We start from the raw sequence: 19,768 nt of genomic DNA, 5'->3' as shown, positions 1-19,768 counted from the left end.
CCACAAAATCTGCCCCTTCCACGATTGCCACACCATCCAAAAGTCCTTGGGGGAATCGGAGAATCGGAGGCACCCAGGCCAATGTCCGAAAGGAATCAAGCGGCAGCTGCGTCCAAAAGCCATACCCTTCCCACAATCTCCCCGAGCATTATGGAAATCTCTTGTTGACCTCCACAAATGAGCAAATGCCTCCCGTTTCAGACATATGCGATTTGCGTATAAATATTTACGCGTCTTTGGCGAAATTAATGGCCTCCCCTCCACTTTAAGTGCGTCTTTGTGTGATCCGTGCTCCATAAATATTGAGATTGGCTCGAATTTTCAAGCGGAATGGATTTCCTATTTAATGCACAGCTAAATACAATAGAGTTCTAATTGTTATAGTTGCTAATTTGGCAAATACAACATAGCTAATGGATGTTAAACAAAGTAGATACGAAAGGGGAAATCAGAGTTACTGATTTAATTAAAAGACACGAAGCCATGTTTAATCTTTATTTTTTTCAAATTATTTTATTATTTAACGCAATTTTAAAATAACGCAATTCAATGGAAAATACTATGAACACGTACAAAAATCAATCTCCAAATCCTTGTACAAATTTGTTATAAAACTACATATATTTAATCAGAATGGCAACACATTGTTTAAAGCCGATTTTCTCAAATTTTACACGTTTTTATCTGATTACAAATTAATGAACTCTACACAAATATTTCATTATTGTTTTGCAATGTCATCGTTATGTTTGAGATACATAGAACATACAAAAAATCTGCATTGTAAACAACAGAGGGGAAGAAGGCAAATTTCCTCGTTAAAGTTTTAGTATAAATTATTCAAAACTCACAATGAACTTTCTATTAATTTATGCATGCCCGAATATAATTAATAAATGCATGCAGCGCCCGAGTTTCTCCGCCAACTAACAAATTAAATAATTAAATGCGATTAAACATTTTTGCCTGCTTAAACAAATTGAAGCGGGTGGTTTGACCAAGAGTGAGAAGTGCAGATAGAATGAAAATCGAATTAACAAATTGTGCAGTCATTCAAAGCCAGTGAGGTGGCCTTCGTCGGTGGAAAATTCAATCAAAAATCTGCAAATTGCGTACGGTATGGAAATAACTTAATGAAAAGTGCACGGAGCTGCAGCTTCATTAAATTAATTTAAAACATGTTAGAGGTGAGTAAATGGTGAACGCAGAAACAATTTAACAATTTCCTATAAACATAAAACTCACTTAAAAAGGGCTCTTGAATTTCCGGAACTTCATCTTGTTACTCTAGCTGACTTTTTAAGTTTTCAATACGTATATTATACCCCAATTTTCAACTTCAAAGAGTTCTTATCTGATTATCACTGATGTATTTCAATAAAAATTTGTCGGAGCTCCAAAAAAGTGAAGGCGATTTCGAGTTGACAGCAATTTGCTGCCGGTTAAGTTGAATTGAATTTTCTGCGGGTCTTCTGATTCGAACAATACAAAAGGATTTCACAGATTCACAGATTTGTTTTGCTGTTGTTTCAACGGATTTAGTCCCGTCTGTCTGCCGCACCACCCCGCTCTTTTTGGCCTTTATCAGGCTGATATGCATATATAGATTTTTCTTTAATTTTATTGTTGCTGCTGCCCAGACGGCCAAATCCAAACACAGACGGCCACAGACGGCCATTCGCATAGACAAATAAACAAATCTCGTCAAGTGCCTGCAACGCACACAGCGGCACGTGGATGCAGATAGATGTATATCCCCTTATATATGTACCTATACGGATACAGAGTATCTGGCGGATGGCGAATGTCGGATGGCCCGGCAAATGTGTTTGCGTTTGTCACTTTTGGGGCTCTGCGGTTCGAGATTCGCCGGGTGGACGGACGACTATGGGTTTTTCCGGGGCAGGGCGGAAAAAGCGGGTAGCTGGCTTAGCGAGCGTCAACATTTTGGTAACACACACTTACTCACTCACCCATCTCAGTGGGCCACTCGATCCACGCAATTAATTTCTGTATCACAGCGCGAGAGCAGTTGAAGTGGCCAAGCGGGTTTGGGGGGTTGGGGCTGCGGGCGGCTTAGAAAAAAAGATGGGGTGTCGTCCAGCAGGTGTGAGTTAAAAATTCCACACAAGGGTTGCGAAAAGGGGTATTAAAAATGAAACCAAAACAAACAGCCAACATCAAAAGCTGCCGAGTGGCGCGACAAAAGGCAGCTGGGCAATATCCGTCCGCCGTGACCACCTTTTTACCCCCCGTTCACGCCATTTTCCCCATTTCCCACCATTTTTGCGGACCGCCATGGCTGTCTGATTTTTAAGCTGATCTCGGTTTCCGGTTAAGTATATGACAGTTGCAAGGTCCGTTTTGTAACCAAAGACCATGTCACACGGGCAATAGCCGAGTTGGAGCTAGTAGTCCTCGAGTGGTCTGGAAACATTTTAGAGAAGGTTTAGCAGGTGTGAGAAAGTGTAAAATACGGTCTATAGTATCGGATTAAAGGGCATACAAATTGCTTTAACTAAGTTTAATTGCTGAGAGGGATCCAGTGCAGGTATAGAAAATTCCAGAAAATATTAAAACGCCCCATATGTAAATAATAATCCATGCCATTAGCAACTTTAACTCACTTCCAGAGTTTAAACAGAACTTGAAGCTATGCATATGCATTAGACGGGCAGCCACGCGACCGCGTGGCCCAAACCGCCAACCAAACCCCGAATCGCAAAACAAAAAACGAAACCCTCGCCTGAGGCCACGCCCCTTTCTCTGTAGAATTACCCCTTTGGCCGGCAGCCTCAGAGTTTTGGCCAACAGCGAAAACTGATGTTTTTCACGCGCGAGATTTACGAGCGATGTGCATTTTGGGGTACAACGTAAACGCACTTGACGCTCTGCAAACCCATCTCCTTCCCTTCACCGTGAAATCCACCTCTGAGTGCACTGAAAGAAATCACTAGAAAATTAATTAAATATAAATAATAAAATTAAGAAGATATCTAAATCAGAACATATAAGCATATATAGATACCATATAGATAGAATAATAGATTTTTAGCATAGCTTAATAGTGATACTTTTTAAAGGACGTTGTTAAAGTTGTTAAAATATTTATTAATTTAATAGCATTTTTTCTTGGAGTGTCCCCTTTTCGTTTGAGTATGTTTATCTTGGACTGTGGCTCCTGCTCTGCGGATAGGCCTTTTACCATATGAGGGAACAACAAAAATGCGGGCAGCCGCTTGTACAAAACTTTTGCACAAAAATAAAGCATTGAAATGCGCTTTTGTTGGTTCGCTGCCCAGGGTTTGGGGACTTTAAAGCATTCATTCAAGTATCTGGCCAGGGGAAAACATTTAATTTTAAGCGAAAACAATGATGGCAAACGTTTGAGCGCGATCCACGCGAACCTACGGCCAATGGGCAACATTAAAAACTTCCGTTTCCGCTGGCAAACAAGCACAAAAGAAATGCAGCGGAAATGCCACAAAGTTCAAACAAGAAAACCAGCGAACAGGCCAACAAACCAGCAGGAAAACCGCCAGGCAAACACTAACAGCATTAAGGAAGAAGCTAAGGTCCTGCCCCGTTTCTTCTTCTTTTTTTTTCATTACCCAGCAACTCCTTTTCCAGCTGCACACTCATTACCAAAATTGCAATAAATTTGTGCGCACTGAAATTATTTGAAGTGCCCGCTGCCATACACACATAAAAACGTCCATTTCGGAATTTACGAGAGTGTCCAAGAAGAATGTGCTAAACTTTTATACGCGACCAGGAGACAGGAAAGCGTAACTCGTAGTTGTAGTGTCAAGTGTTTGGGCGTCCGTTCGTTGGAGCTCGATTCCTCCAAAACAAACCACCGAAAGGAAAACGTTTTAATTGCTTTTCGTTTTTGGGGGGAAACGCGAAACTGCTTGCGAGGGTTAAGTCTATACAGCACCAAAGCCAACTGTCGTGATCGATGAGTTATGGGTTTTTGGGGGGCAAAATTGAAATATCGACAGGCAATTGAAAAGCACCGAAGATACAGTTCCTTGAAGTTGGGGAGTACGAAGGTACAGGAGTAACTTCCAACAAATCGCTACATGTTCCGGAAATGGAAATCGATTCAGTAGATTTCCTAGAAATACGCATACGTTTATAAAAAAGGATTGCTTAAAGGGTTTATAAAAGGATTTAGAATCAATGAGGATATTCCAAGAGTTGTCTTATTTGTTGATAATATTGCTGAAAAGTCATAAAGGATATGCCTTAATAGCGCTGCTTTCTGTCCTTGTTAATACATTTTCCAGCAACCATGTGTAGTATAAATGGCCTTTGATGTTGTAAAAGTATTAAACGTAAAGTAAAGTTTAAAAGATTTAAACGCAAACCCACTGTTAATTGCACTTCTCGGTGGCGGAGCCACAAAGGAAGGGTCTCGCACATGAGTGCACCACCAACTGTCAGTGGTTCTCAGTGGGTCGGTTCCCCACTTGGCCACTTCAATACTCTTTGTGGACTGGCCGGGCTGTTCAATTTATGCATATATTGGAGTTTTTGTGGCGCTCGCAATGATTTATTAATGATGCTTATTATTATTGCTTAATTGCGGATATTTGCATTTCCACACACCAGCAGCGGGGAATGGATGCACCCTTCTGTGCATTACAGCAGCGCATTTAATTGGTGCCAAGCGAAAACATTCAACCGGTTTTCTGGCTGCGATTACCAAAACGATTTCAGAGCTGCGCGCCGATTATATTCAATAATTAAATTTAAATAAATTTGCATTTAATGACATCCCAAACATGCTGGCCCACCTAGACGCATATTTGATATGCGGTCGGCTTTTGTGCGCTCAACTTGAAATTGTTTCGGTCTTTTTGTTGATTGTACACTTTCATTTCGCGATTTGGGCTTTCAGCGTGATATGAAATTTTAATTAATTCGATTAAGTAGCGGATTTTTCACTAACAAATTGCATGCGGAATGCCATAATGGATTAATCTGCGTATGAATAATCGAAAAAAATAAGTGAACACAATGATTGTTTTAAGGCAATCGAAGATTTTTTGTTAATTCTTTAAAAAGCAGTTCGTTAGAGGCTTTCAAAAATATAATAAATAAATAAAATGAAATAATAAAAAATTAAGTAAGGTTAATTATATTCATATTCATATCATCCGATATAATTTTAATTTAACAGCTATCCATCGCCTTCATCGTTACAAATCGAGAGATTTTTAAAAAGCCAATCATCTGATGATAGCCTTTTAGAAAACATACTTACTAAACATATTATTTATAATGTATCAACTGGAACTTATTTTAAATGAACAAATATATATTTAATTCAGAAATAAAATCGTTAAAATGCCCATACATAAAGCCAGCCCATTATAAATCGATCTATCAATCTTTCAGCAGGACTCGTAAACAGAATATATATAAGGACACACGCAGGACTCACTATGAATCGCACATGGTGAGCGATTTTAAAGTGATTTTCCGTAAAACACATTTAATTAGTGCATTCAAATGAGGTAGACTTAAACCATCATGCTTCGCAAAGAGACGAGTTTCCCCTTTCATTTGCGTAGTCCGATAAATACCATAATCAGTTGTGTGGATCAAATGGAAAATGCCAGTATTCAATTTACACTCAAAGAAGACCTTTTAAATTACAAAAAAAGCGTGTATTTATCAAAATAAATTTGTTATTTAAATTTTTAAATTTCCAGGGCTGGATCAGCGGACAGTCAGTCGTTAATCAACGCACTCAGACCTGCAAAGAGTTGAGCAGACTTTATGTGCATTGTCTCGCTTGATTATACGTCGCACCCCCCACCCACCGAAAACGCAGTGAATCTGATTCTTATGCAGGTTTTTTACGCGTCCGCGACATGCAGACACATAAATTTGCCAGGCGCGAACTCACACACACACACACACAAAAAACCCACCTACAACCCAAGTGCACTGAGAACAATGGCCGAAAAATGGCTGGTAGCCGACCAAAAATAAAGGAGGAACAAATATTTATATGGTAATTTGCGTCTCGAAACGCGGCCTTAAAGGTGGCCACAGTTGGCCCCCGCATAAGCGGACAGACAATGGGGCTCTCTAAGGCAAAAAGAAGCGAGGAGCATAAAAGTAAATGCGAATCCGAAGCCGCAGCCGAAAACGAATGGAAATGGAGCGTGTTAACCAACCCCAATAATTTAAGCAGAATTTATGGCATTAAGATACGCATAATAGTCGAGGAGGAAGGACAAGGACCTCGGTCAATGGTCCATTGGTGGGCCAGGCAAATGTTTTTTCGTCCTTTGCCGCCCTGTTATTCTTTTCCCACCAAACCCACCCACCGCCCAACCGTCTAATCCTTACAGGACACACGCACAAAGGCGGCGGCTCGAGCTGCTCCACACACATAAATCAAATGCCAACACACACACTGGGTGCGTTTGTGTGGTTGGGTGTTAATTAGTATTTAATCTATGAACCATAAATAAATCCCTTCTGCAAGGACACTCAATTTCCGTTTGCTTGAGCACAGAAGTGAGACAGTTCGTGGCCGGAGTCGGGGAAAAATGCCTTTTGTGCTGTGCTTAATAAATTGGCAATTCCATGTCACAGAAGTTAAGTCAACTAATTGCACAGTTTACTTTTTTGCGTATGGGATGTTCAAGTGTTTATAGGGTAGATGGGGTGCTAAGTGCGTTGGGGAAAAAGATTCTATGAGGGTGTAGGGTGAATTGAAGTGCGTTCATTTTAAGGACACATTAGCTTATTAAATAAAAAAAAAAAAAAATAGATTTTTAAACAGGCAACATTTGCTAAAATACAAATTTTAGTGATATACTAATACGATAAAATATAAAAACATTTTTTTTCTTATTTAACAGCTTACTTAACTGTTCCCAAGGACATTTCTTTATCTCCTTCTTAAGCGATTTCCACTGTGCACTGTGTTGGTGTCAAGTGTGCGTGTGTGTGTGTCTGTGTCGGAGGAAAAGTGTCAATAAACCAGTTTAATTGATTGTGCGCTAAGCTGTTGCCAAACACTGCCAGCTTGATCTGCAATCTCCCCCCGCGCACGCACCGTACTGTACATACACTGCGGGCCATAAAAGTATTTTCATTTCGCGGTGGCGCCATCTGTTGACAGCGGGCGTTAGCTGACGAACTAATGCTTGACATTTGCATTGCAAATTGAGCATTTTGAACAGCGCGACAATTACAGCCCACCCCCGGCCAGCATTTTCACCATTTTCCCCAGTCTGTCTTTAAAAGCAATTAGCGATTAGCAGGCGAAACTTTTCAGCTTTTCCTCGGAAAAGTGATGTGAAGGGGGGATGAAATGTGCGTATGTTGTCAGCTCAACATTAGTTTGATTTACATTCAGTTCATTTAATTTCAACGCGTTCAACTTTTTTTTTTTTTTTAATCTGCTGTCTTGTTTTGCGCTTGTTTTAAACCCCTCGCTTCGAATTTTTCCAATTTGCATTCACAATTGCTCATTGATTTTCGCATTTGGATTTTCTCATGGCTTTTAAATGCATTTGGCAATTTCCTGACTTGCCGTTTTAATTGTGTGTGCATTAAAATCAACGCAATGATGCATTTTTAATTCAAATTAAAAATCGCTCGCAGCGCACAGGATTTTATGCAAAAATATCCTACGGCTCCGGAGTGAAGAAGCACAATCACAGAAGGAAACTTGCCAATGGGCGGGGAATTCGAATCTGGTTTGGTTTGGTTTGGGTTAAATCGGGTTTTTAGCTGGATTGGTTTTGGTTTTGTGGCGGAGCGCAAAAGACTCTGGGTCGCGACAATTTAATTTGCTGATGCAAAAGTCAATTAATTTGAAAGGAATATATAATCAGATGATGGCAGGAAGTGGGTGTGAGGGGCAGGAAAAGGCAAGGAATAACGATGACAAAAGGAAATGAACAAAATGGGAATTATAAAATATATTCCATTAGGCTTAGTCGAAAAGAATATTACATTTCCGATTAGAAATGACTTTATTGTCAAATAACAGCAGTGTATTAACACACAACATCACACGTTATTATACTTAAACACAATAAAGTAAAAAAAAAATATATAAAACTTAAAATGCCCGCCAATACACTGGACAAAAAAGACGAACATGAAAAACCATTTGGTCTAGAACTACCCAAACCAGAGCTTTTTATATATCAGCACCCCGCAGCCGATGAGTCGTTTCTTAATGATCAACCTACCAAGGTCGAAGATGTGATCGAGTATCTGGACGTGCTTGAAAATGCCAACAAGACTGAGTGGGTAGCCAGTTAACCGGTGAGTCATATCTACTACCATAAAACCGAATTTTCTTTTTAGATCGTCAAAAAAAAGACAAAAATCTTTGGTTACCATGGATGACATAAAATGTATTGTGACACGGCGCAGTGCTGCAAGCAGCACAACATTACGTCGAGGCAAAGCAAAAAGAGTCTTAATTAACACGAATCAATTCACGTTTATGCGTCAGATTGATTCGGAACCCGATGATCGCGTTTTGGCCAGAGAACAGCGTGAAGATGTGGCCGAAACATTTCGTCGGATGGGGAATCGCGAGTATCGTAAACTAAACTTCAGTTTAGCCAAAGACTACTATTCAAAGGGTATACAATACATTAAAGACTCACCTGTTCTGTACGTAAATCGAGCCCTTTGCTTTATTAAGTGAGTTATTTTTTTATAAAATCAATTATTTTTATTATAAATCAATCAATTTATACTTTAAGGTTGCGCGAATTTAAGCTAGGCATCATAGATTGTGATTATGTGTTGGCCAAAATTGACGAACAATATCTGCGCGCTTGGCTTTATAGGGCAGCAGCCTATAAGCGTCTGAATGATGAGCCAAACTTTGAATATAGTATTGATCGCGCCAGGCGATTTAACAGATCGGAGGCCGACTTTATAGATGAATTCCTGGACAAAATGAGATCGCTCCTATAAAAAATTATAAGTAAAATAAGCAATAAAGGAATGAACAAACCCTTGAAGTACATTTTAAGATTTAAAGGGGTTGGTTCAATCACTTCGCTACTCCTCAGCTGATTTTCTAGTCAATTAAGGTGAAAATCATTTAGTATTTTCCAAGCTGATTTCAGCTCACTTCCTGGATTACCTCATTTCCGGTTCGAACACCTTTGAGTTGGCTGCTTCCGCAGCATTCAGCTGATTAGCCGCCCAGATATTGCTCCCCTTTCACTCTTTAATTTCCTAATTAACTGGCAGCTCATAAAAGAAAAACTCCAACAAATTGATAAGGAATGAAAAGCAGCCAAGAAGAGCCACTGAGAAAGTAAATTGAAAAAATAAACTTTTGTCTAACTTTCTCCTCTAACTTTCGACTTCATCAAGGTGAGCTGAAGACATTTATTTTGCGCTTAATTTTTTGTGCCATTCGTTTTGCCCCTAGGCTTTCCATAAAATGCACTTCAGATGTCCGAAAGCAATTTTGTAAAGTCTGATAATTCCATCTGACTGCCTGGTACTCGTTTGTAGCCTTCTGCTGGCCATTAAGGCGACTGTCGACCGGCAGAAGTTGACCCAAATATTACTCAGCACATTCGTAGGCAACAAATTGCGACTCGGTCGGTCTGTGAGTGGGGCTAATGTTCAAGTGGATGCTGGTAGTTCGGCCCCGACTTTTCTCTCTCAGTCAATTTGATTTTTTAATTAAATTTATTATGGCAAACAGCATAAAATTTTATGTGGTTAGTCCATTTCTGGGTCACATTGCTAATGACTCCTTGGGCCCGAGTCGGATTTCGAGATGCAAGCTGCAAGTTGGAGCAGGACGTGACCCCCAATCGTCCCAGCGACGCCTCCCGACAGTAATCTGCTGCTAATGCCTTTTGGTTTCTGGTCTCTCTGAGCCCGAGCTTTGTTCTGTTTATTTAATTATTTTTTATGAAAACTGTATTTACCATTCGGCTGCCTTTTGAATTTATGGAATTTCCTTGCACACACAAAAGTTGCAATATGTGTATTCAACAAATAAATAAGTGGAAATTTATACGTCTGGAAATCAGAATGTGAATGTGAGGAAAGCAATATTTCCAATAAGAGAATGTGTCAACTTTAAAAGTATTTGCAATATATTGGTTAGCCCAATTTTATAGAAAGTTCCATTAATGTGTATAAATTGAGATAGTAAGCACAAGAGCATTTTCTTACTTCTTTAATTAGCAATTAAGGCAAGCCTATTTGAACCTTTACTAAATTTGTGGCATTTACTGAATATTGGCAGAAATTAATTTGTCTTTTAATAAATTTCCTCATTTTTAGCACGCACCTGAGACCAGGCTTATGCTCCACCACTTGCTGGACATAAAATAAAACGAAATTTAATTGCATGCTGTGGAGAAAGCCAAGAAAAGCATGGCTGAGGCTAAACATTTATGCCATGGTCGTATCTTTAAAAAGAAATATGTACGCTCGAATGGGCCACGCACCATTTACGAGGCTGTGTTGGCCGGACGGCACACACTGCGTATACGCGACATGCAAGCAGCAGAGCGAACACATTGCGTATACGCATCATGCAGGCACCATAAACATTCGCAAATGAAATGTGTTTAATTGTAGCGAACAGAATAAAACCAACCTAGAGAGATGAAAAAACGAAGAAGGCGAGACACTGGCTAAGTCCTCCGACCAATAGGTAATTAAAGCTCCCAGTGAAAGTTTTTACTCTGCTACATTGTTGGTTCAATCGCTCGGAATAATTTATTAATTAACTACAATTCCAATGAATGAATGAACGATTACTGGCGTTGGGCTGGGGTACTTTCAGTTGGACCTCCAAGGAGCCAGAAGCGACAATTTCGCTTCCGATTCTCCAGCGCACGTAACAAGAAAATCAATTAAAAGCGCTTTATGTGCGCGACAGTCTTCGTTTTCGTTTGCGACTCTCGACTGTCGCTTTCGATTCGATTCGGTTCGCTTGGGTCTTCGAGTCCTGGGACAAGTTTAGCGCCTGCCAAGTGGAACTTTGTTAGTTTCTAATTAATTGTTACAGTTACAGACGAACACTGAAATTGACTGCAGCAGCTGCTTAACCATCCCGACTCCCGTTTTCCTCCTGCCAATTTTAGCATCCCCGGTTATTTATGTCGGATGCTCGGCATTATTTATGTTGCATATTGGGCGCATTGTAGTAAATTAACCAACGAACAGACGCGAGTTTTACCCCTGTCCCTTCTACTCCTCCAATGGAGGAGACACAGCTGGCGTTTTCCCTCTTTTCCGTTTATTGGAAATGTCACAATAACTTTGCAGTTATGACAATTTTATGGCCAAGATTTGCGCCCGAACGCGGATTCCTTTCCGATATTGGTAGCTAATCAAAACGCTCAGCGGTAATTGAATTTTTGACTTGGATATAAATTTCGGCTAATGAAAGTCGAAGCATAAAGGAAACACTTAGTTCGGGTAAGACTTCAGGAAAGGGGAATTCATTATATTTGATTAAGTTACGGTAAGTAACCTTAAAAATCTTCTCAAGTTAATTTTCAAAATGTGTGCTCTTCATTTTCAGTAGCTTAATCTTCAAAGAGATGACACATAAACATACTTCAGATAATCTGCTTTCACATCTTCTGTCCCATATACCGAGTGCTTAACCCTGGGGCTTAATCTTTAATCTATCACTCACTTTTCTAGCACTCCCGTTTTCCCCAATGGATGCTCAATCATCGGCCATCCCCTCTTCCCCAGGATAGCACATTCGATAATTACCCGTAAAATGTCTAGCTACCAACAATTGGCAACACTTTTCACATCCCAGCCAGCAGCTCGAACACTCACACATGAAGTTGGCATCCTCCGAAAGCCAATTGAATGGAATCCCCATCTTCATTTCCGTTTTGATGGCCATAACCAGGAAGCCCCAGCTTTCAGCCCCCAATCCCATGTCCATGTCGTTGGTATCCAATACTATCAATACTTAGCTAGGCGCCAAAGTCAAGTCATGAACAGCACGAAAATAAACGACAACGGAAACGGAAAAGGCTTAACAGCTGCGCTCACCCGTACACTGAGAGATGATGATTGGGGTAGGGAAGGATGCCACGGAGCACTGCCGACTGGAGCTGGACACTCTCGAAATCCGTAAGCGCATAATCATGAAAATTGTCAGTACATAATGCCTCAAAAGGCCGATAGGAAAGCTGAAAAGGCGGAAAAGGTTTTTACTCGCATCTTTACTTACTTTACACGCTTGACTTTGTGGATGGCCAAGATTGCTGACTTCGATGTGGCACAGTGTCACGAAATGTGCAAATGTGTAAGACAAAATATTACAAATTAAAATATGCATGAAACATATTGATGGGTGCTGTTATATTATATGATGTGATCTTTTAAGTTTTTTAATATTATACACTGTTTAGTTAAAACCAAGTAAATTCCAATTAATTGGTACCACTGCCAGTGTGTCTCTTACCCTCTCCAAAAATTTGTAGAGCGGAAAGTAATTTTCTTGCGCTTTTTATTCGCTCTCGTTTTTTATGGGTCGACTCTGCCTGTCCTTTTCAGTCCACTCCCCCCCTGTTGTCCACTCTGCGTCCTCCTTTCCCATTCCTGAGTCCTTTGCTGTCCTCATATTAGCCTCCCACGCTTTGCAGAAGAGAAACAGAAAGTAGTGAAAGGTCAGCCAAACTTCGCCGACTAAGAGATACCCACTACTACTTGCTGTTCCTTAAACCAAGCTTTTGCGGAAAAACACCACATACCTGTTTTAATTAGAATACGAATGCCACCTTTTGTGTCAAAATATTTAACATTTTCAAAACCCCTTGTTACACTTTATTCTACAAATAGATCACACTCCTTATAAAATGGGCATACGAAGTAAGTTAACATCCCATGCCGGCCGCCCTTTGATTTTGTTGTCTAACTTTTTTATTTTCCCTTCGATTCCATTTGTTGTTGGCCTCGATGGGCGAATTCTTCGGCTTTGCTTGCTGGCGTTGGCAAAAATCAACTTTTGCACGTTTCGATTGTGTAAAGTTTTTATGGCTTTTTGATTTTTTTCACTTATTGCCCAGCGCCGCTGCGGGCGAATGTGGATGGATGGGCGTGGATGGGGGGCAGAAGCAGCAGCACCACTGTCATCATCAATAAGGTGCCCCATTGAAGGCACTTAAATAATTACAAAATAATGGATGCCAATGGCAAAGCGTTGAAGTCACTTATTAGCCACTTCGATGGCACGAGGGAGATACGACGAGTCGCTCCTTAATGCAAATCGTGCCCAAGTGCCAAGGACTCGGTTTGCGAACTCTTTCACGTCAAGTCAAGGGGATATATACTCGTTTTCATTCTCTGGAGGAAAATCGGGCGAGGTATGCAAATATTTGGTTAAGCGAAAATCAGTAAAAGTTCTGGGGGAGAAGCCTCTGTTTGTTGTCACTTTGATTTGTTTGCCTCATTGTAAATATTTAATGGAGCTGAAATAAGTGTGAAGGAATTGAGATCCCTCGAGAGGTGGAATAGGGTTATAAGAATCGGTTTTTACTTGAAAGCACTTTCCATTTCTGCGCTTAAAAGGGATAACCAAATCAATTAAATAGAACCCAAAAACTCATAATCACTAAATTGCTTTTATATTTATACATAATGTTTACACATCAAACATAGGTTTCTGTCTTAAAATAGCACATTAAAATGTATTACGTATTTTCACTGCATTAGTTCATAATAATTTGCTTGCACTTTGAATATTCATGTATTTTAGATTATAAATATTTGTTTAAAAAGCGTACCACTTAACAACAACGACTGTTCACTACGTTTTAAGCCTTTTTATTGTAATTGTTACAATCCCATTTCAATTCCCCCGAGGTGGCAAACGCACACAACAAGAGTTTAAGTGAACACAAATAACATTTATTGATAACGAATTTACAGAAGTGCTGCCTTTCACATCCGCGCGCCGCACCAAAAATTGAAATTGCTCAAAATATTAAAAATTTATAGCCCACTCAACTCCTTTTTGATGTTTTTGTATATTTTTTCGCCTCATTTTTAAAACGTAATAAATAAAATTAAATTATATGCAAAATGCATAAAAACCATGAGCAATTAAAAAAATAAACACGATAGTACGAATTCCGCACACATGCAAACAAAAAGAATTCAATAAAAAAGCAGTAAACACAAGATAAATAAATAAATTGTGCATCGAAATGCGATTGAATTGTTTTTTTTTTTCTCTTCATCCCTCGATGTTTTACAATTTTTACAATGCTGGACAGTAAATATTTTAAATGTTGACGTATTTTTTGTTTTATTTATTTATATACCTTTTTTGTTGCATTTTTACTTACTTAGCCCACAGTGTTTTTCTCCTGCAGCGTATCATTTATATTTCAATTTTAATTTATATTCATTTGGATATTTGCTTAAGAGCGGGCACAAAGTTTTTGCAATACCAGAGAAAAAGTTCATAAGTTAATGGAGGTCGAGTATTGTAAATTTAACTGTCCTTAAAAGCGAACTTCTACTGAAAGTACACTCTGTTTGTTTAACACTCCGAATTGGAAATCCGATTGCTGATTCCGCATTTCATCCGGAACTTTAAAACTTTGCCACAATTGGGTCAATATTGTTTACCTTAAAAAAAAAAGGTAAGTGTGTACTTGTGGCCGAGCAACAGTTTGTTTTTGTCGTCGGAAAAATAACAACACGAATGGCCATAAATAATAATTGGATTTACAAATCTACAAAAAACTGGGTGATAGTCGCAATCAATTCAACTGCGTGTGCTTAATAATATTAAAAGATAAAGGTTTTATTTTAAAATTTAAATAACTTGGAATAATGGATTTTAAATATGTCCTAGCAATTAGGCGTGATCGAGTTTTTCTCGTGGGCACTTTTGCTATTTACTTATGATTATCATGTCGAATACCCATTCCAAATAATTCGCCTTTCCCTTTGAGCATTTGTGGTTTTCTGGCAAAAGTTCTGCGGCCGCGTTGAGCTTTGATTTGCAGAACTTAGAATGCGGGTGGATCCCCTTATATTTCCCCTTTATATTTAAGCATATTACATTAAAGCAAATGGCTGAACCAGACAGACAGACAGACAGACAGTCCGCCAGCTGCTGGCTGAGTGATAAATTTAAGTGCTGGCGTCTAAATAAGTGATGTCTTCACCACCGGGAAGACGAGGTTTTGGCTTATGAAGGAGCTGCCGGGCTGTTGGGCTGTTAGGCTGGTGGGAAAGTAAAAAGCCCGAGCCGCGACTGAGCTGCTGAATAAACAACTTTTGCATTTGCTTTCATGAACTGCGACTGAAATCGGCTTAGAGGACAGCTGGCAACCGTCATTCCCATTGTCATTTATGCTCTTTCCAGCGAGCGTATTAGCTTCCATGCTAAGCTTTAAGCATTTGATTACATTTCCAAATGTCTTAAGCAATACACGGAAGTTTAAGCAGGGGATTTTCATTACGAGTTAATTCTTTGGGTTTGGGAATGGATTTGGATTGTAAAGGTGTCGAAACTATCAGATACCAGATATTCAGCAAAGAATCTGTTTCTTAGATTGCTGAAAAGCACCACCTAGCGGAGGGAAGGCTTACTGCTCATAACTCTTTAAAAATCGAGTTTTATTTGTGTTTCGCTAGGAATCCTCATTGAAAGATTAAAGTCTCAAGTTCATAAGTTCTTGCATACAGACATCCTTTGAATTTAATCAAGAAATTACCCAACTTGCTTCAGTGATTTGTCGCTTGAGATTATACCATCCATAACTCCACTCCGTGAGTCAGATAGCAAACCAAACCGAATGCGTCCATGAAGACCATAACCCTGGTCACACGCGAAGCGTGGCTACATACATACATACATCATCATCATGCGCATCTTCGCAGCTCCAACCATTATCCTTTAAGAGCTGGCTTGGACTCGCTGTTTAAATATTTCATGTCCTGTCGAATGGACAAGTGAAGAGGGGCAAGAGGAAGGAACAGGCCAAGGAGGCGTCGGCGACAGACGAAGAGAATAAAAACCGAAAGGCAGAAGACGATGGCATATAAATAATGTAAAAAGTGTGAAATGCGCCTAATGGTGTGACAAGCCTGATGTAAAAGCGGAAAGGCTGGCGAAAGCAAAAAGGATCCCACGAAATGGCGCATAAAATGACAATTGACAGCTGATGATATTTTTGCTTGAGTGCGCTGTCTGCAAGGCAAACGGCCCCAAACCATTCATGTATATCATAAATATTTGATCGAACATCAGGTCTATGTAACATTTTCGTTTCTTGTTGCTGAGTAAAAATAAAAAGCAACAGTTTCAGTTCAGCTTTCATCAAACGCCACCGAAAACCCCAACAGCGCAAGATCAATACCAACTTTCACAATACACTGGTTGCCGTTTCATCCACGTCTTTTCAGCAAAACACCCACCCACCATCGATATGTCATGCAAGAATTGCCCCCCCTACAAGAACTCCGAACTGGGCATCTTCTTTCCGGATTGCTTCGAACGCGTCAGCGGGCATTGCAACAAGAAGAATCCCGGCAATGTCCAGAATCTGCACATCCTGGCCCATCGGGTTATGCCCAAGTTCTACGATGGCATCGAACTGGACTACCTCCACCGCCTGGCACCCAACAAATACATCACGGCCTCCTGGGTACTCAGTCACATCAGGCCATCTGGGTTTCGCTTCGGAGGACTCTACACGTTTCGGGTTCAAGACGATACTATGGTAATTTAATTTATAATTTGCAACAAAAATTAAATTTAAATTACATGATGCAAAGTAATTCTTGTTTAATATTTTGCAGTACACCCCCACCATTATGGGCGACATACATCCCACTTCGCTCGCTGCCAACCTGAACATCCTGTACTATCCTTTTCAATCCCTTCGCATGGAGGCCGTGCTGCAGAAGGCCAGGGAAACCGCTCCGGTGGAGAGCCAGTATACGGTCGAGTGGACGAGGCCATGCGACACGTGGACCGCCAACTTCTACAATGTGCGGAATGAAAATGGACGTTGCACGATGTCCGTGATGAGATCGGTATCCGCCCACTGGGCCCTCGGCGGGGAACTTCTGCTCGAGTGGAACGATCCCCAGAAACTGACTCCGGATCTGGCACTCGCAGCACGGTGAGATTGTAGTAGTACCATGAATAATAAGCCTTATTTAATGGAAATTTCCTATAGTTACTCCCATTATAACTACTCATTGGCTGCCACTGCATCAAGGCAAGGATTGGATGTCAGCTACTGGCAGCGCATTCATCCCCATATCCAGATGGCCAATCTCTTGGCGTGGAATCGTAATACCCGTAAGACCATTGCCACAATATGCTATCAGTGGAACTTCTGGAACTCAGCCGTGCATGGGATGTTCGATTCGGATGCCTCCGTGGGCTTTATGTGGACAAAGTGGGTACATGATCATTCGTACAAAACATATCTAAGTTTTTCTTGTTTTTCCCCAGATACCTGACGCATTTGCCACTGCAAATGGGTTTCAGTGTAGTGATGAATCTGCCCACAGATCGATTTGCCTTCGGCATGCGTTTTGTTTTGGACCCAAGTGGATTGAGACGTGGCGAATAATTTTCTATATTAGTTTTCCTATGTGTACAACAAAATTATCAATTGCAAGTATTAAGTCCAGAGTTCAGCGAATTACAAAATTGGCGTTCGGAAAGGTTTTATTTCATCATAGATAGAGAGCAGTTGTCTGATACTAATTTTAATTTTTTCTCCAGTCTCTTAAAAACATTTGCGGAACTTAGCTCCGAAATATTTCTTATTCTAGCACTTTTTGCCACACGCTGCACATTAAAAGCGAACACACACATACTCGCAAACTCAGAAAGTTTTCCTTTTTGCAGCGAACAGAGAAATCTCGCATGCATTTGATTTATGCGCTGGCAAGTCTAGACACTGTAAATATTTTTTAATGCCGCACGAAAGACCAGAAATCTCGGCTCAAGAGGGAGCTATGAAATTTATATGTACTTATACACGGACATATGTATCTATAAATCTAAAATAAATACAATTTACACAATAAATTTCCCGCTGCGTTGAGCATAGATTAAGCCAAAAAGATAATGGCTCTTAATCCGATATAGAGTTCACAGATACTCCCAGATGCTCCACTACATGACCCATAAACCGAAAGCAAAAAGAACAGAGAATGGAGTAGCCAAGGCTTGGGGCGAAACTTTGAATTGATTTTCGGTTTTGGCCGGAATGAGAAAAACTTTTTAGCCAGCTGAATTTTCTTAGGCAAACATGGGTTGGCTTTAGATAATTTGCTGGGTGGTGTGCGTGTGCATGTGTGTGGCTTAAGTTATGAAAAGTTTTTTGCTCACACACACGGACATTCGCTCATACATATGAGCACATAATAATATTTCAATAAATGCTGAAAATCCTTTTCCCAGCCTATGCTGAAACCCCAACAATCAAGGGGGTAAGGCGTTGTAAACTTTTCCCAAAGGACCCCAGGGCCAGTCTGTTTTCCCTTTACACTTTTCCCGCTTATCGACGCCTTTACAAATCATTAGATTTTCATATCCGATGAATTTCACAACGATTTACACAACAAAAAGAACCGAGACCGAAACACAAATTTACTGTCTCCTGCTTTTGCAATTTTTCGGCCTCGATATGTCAATTTGTTGTTTTTCCACGCTCATATGTGGGCAGAAGTGAAAAGGAAAAGTGGCATGGGGAAAAGGCACACATTTCCACGGCAGTGTCGCCCATTTTATGTTTATTTAAACTTTCCACGGAGGCGGCAAATTGAGAAATGTGAAAAAAGAAATCCAGGAATCAGCCACAACAATGACTGCAGGAAAAGAACAAAGACTGCGAGGAAAATTAAAATACAAAAGTTCCCTGCAAGTACTTTTTCACTGAATGTGCCGAGTGGTGATTTTTATCACAGTAAAATTAATGTATTAATTTTAATAAAATAACAGGCAAATACATTAAAATTCATTTTCAGTATTCAACTTAAATGGGTTCGTAACTTAAAAACTTTAAATCGGTTAGTAAACTAAGACAAAATGCACGCATATTAAGCATATTGTAAAAGTTTTTTTTTCGTAAATTAGTAAGCTAAACAAAAAAGTAAAGAAAAAATATTGTAAAACAAGCAAAGAAAAGTGGAAAGTGAAATGCTTGTTAGCCTGCCACACCGACCAACATTTATGTTTATGTTTCGAGTGAGGAAAAAATGCCAAAAAAAAAACATACACACACACCCAAAACACACACATAATGCTTTGCTTGTTTTTGTTTTGCTTGGCGTTTTGGGTTCGCCTAGTGGAAAACATATTTAATTAAAGCTATCCGCATATTAAAAACTTTTCCTTCTGCTGCTTTCCCTTCGCTGCTAATATTTTACACTCGGCTTGAGTTTTTCCGCTGCAAACTTAAGCTCGCCACATTACGAAGCATAAACAAGAAAATTCGGAAAGGGAGTCGCTTTAAAAACAAAAGTGCCCCAAGGCGGCAACGGGGGTCACTCTCCAGTTTTATAAATATGCAAAATTTTAATGAATTTTTGTTTGCTGCCCGCCCGCAAATTGCCTCCCATTTGGCCCCCCCAAAAAGCATAACCCTCGACCTCGCAGCACAATATTCATTTATTTCAATGGGGGTCTGCCGAACATTTAAGCAGCTTTAAAATGCGGGTCAACTTGGTGAACCTGAAGCTCGTCGCTCTCGATAAGAAGGCCAAAAGTGGAAATTAAGGC

The 19,768-nt window shown here is 40.0% G+C and overlaps 2 protein-coding genes across 3 annotated transcripts; both read left to right on the top strand.

Annotated features, from left to right (window-relative positions):
• The first annotated feature begins 8,015 nt into the window (after positions 1 to 8,015).
• LOC117144098 (tetratricopeptide repeat protein 12) lies at positions 8,016 to 9,020 on the top strand. Its single transcript, XM_033309114.1, has 3 exons — positions 8,016 to 8,288; positions 8,350 to 8,694; positions 8,757 to 9,020. The coding sequence occupies exons 1-3, from the start codon at positions 8,104 to 8,106 to the stop codon at positions 8,971 to 8,973; spliced, it is 747 nt and encodes a 248-aa protein (XP_033165005.1). The 5' UTR covers positions 8,016 to 8,103; the 3' UTR covers positions 8,974 to 9,020.
• A 7,277-nt stretch (positions 9,021 to 16,297) lies between these two features.
• LOC117143667 (mitochondrial import receptor subunit TOM40 homolog 1) lies at positions 16,298 to 18,040 on the top strand. Of its 2 annotated transcripts, XR_004459620.1 has the most exons (5): positions 16,298 to 16,745; positions 16,825 to 17,150; positions 17,208 to 17,432; positions 17,489 to 17,704; positions 17,765 to 18,040. XR_004459620.1 is itself a non-coding variant. In XM_033308448.1 (4 exons), exons 1-4 carry the CDS (start codon positions 16,452 to 16,454, stop codon positions 17,607 to 17,609), a joined length of 966 nt encoding a protein of 321 aa, XP_033164339.1. In that variant the 5' UTR covers positions 16,298 to 16,451; the 3' UTR covers positions 17,610 to 17,720. The 2 variants fall into 2 exon arrangements, 1 of the variants encoding a protein (XP_033164339.1); XM_033308448.1 differs by lacking the exon at positions 17,765 to 18,040 and having other exon boundaries at positions 17,489 to 17,720.
• Positions 18,041 to 19,768: the final 1,728 nt, after the last annotated feature.

The sequence above is a fragment of the Drosophila mauritiana genome, chromosome 3R (assembly GCF_004382145.1).
Source record: "Drosophila mauritiana strain mau12 chromosome 3R, ASM438214v1, whole genome shotgun sequence".
Taxonomy (NCBI): Eukaryota; Metazoa; Arthropoda; class Insecta; order Diptera; family Drosophilidae; genus Drosophila; species Drosophila mauritiana.
Note: the sequence above shows the minus strand (reverse complement) of the source record. Positions and strands in the feature narration are given on the sequence as shown.

What these genes read in the sequence shown, in the direction of transcription:
- LOC117144098 (XM_033309114.1), top strand. Translation starts at nt 8,104, where the DNA reads ATGCCCGCCAATACACTGGACAAAAAAGACGAACATGAAAAACCATTT. An exon ending in GAAAATGCCAACAAGACTGA is followed by an intron (nt 8,289 to 8,349) that starts GTGGGTAGCCAG and finishes TTTTCTTTTTAG; the next exon opens with ATCGTCAAAAAAAAGACAAA. An exon ending in CGAGCCCTTTGCTTTATTAA is followed by an intron (nt 8,695 to 8,756) that starts GTGAGTTATTTT and finishes TTATACTTTAAG; the next exon opens with GTTGCGCGAATTTAAGCTAG.
- LOC117143667 (XM_033308448.1), top strand. Translation starts at nt 16,452, where the DNA reads ATGTCATGCAAGAATTGCCCCCCCTACAAGAACTCCGAACTGGGCATC. An exon ending in GGGTTCAAGACGATACTATG is followed by an intron (nt 16,746 to 16,824) that starts GTAATTTAATTT and finishes AATATTTTGCAG; the next exon opens with TACACCCCCACCATTATGGG. An exon ending in GTGGGCTTTATGTGGACAAA is followed by an intron (nt 17,433 to 17,488) that starts GTGGGTACATGA and finishes GTTTTTCCCCAG; the next exon opens with ATACCTGACGCATTTGCCAC.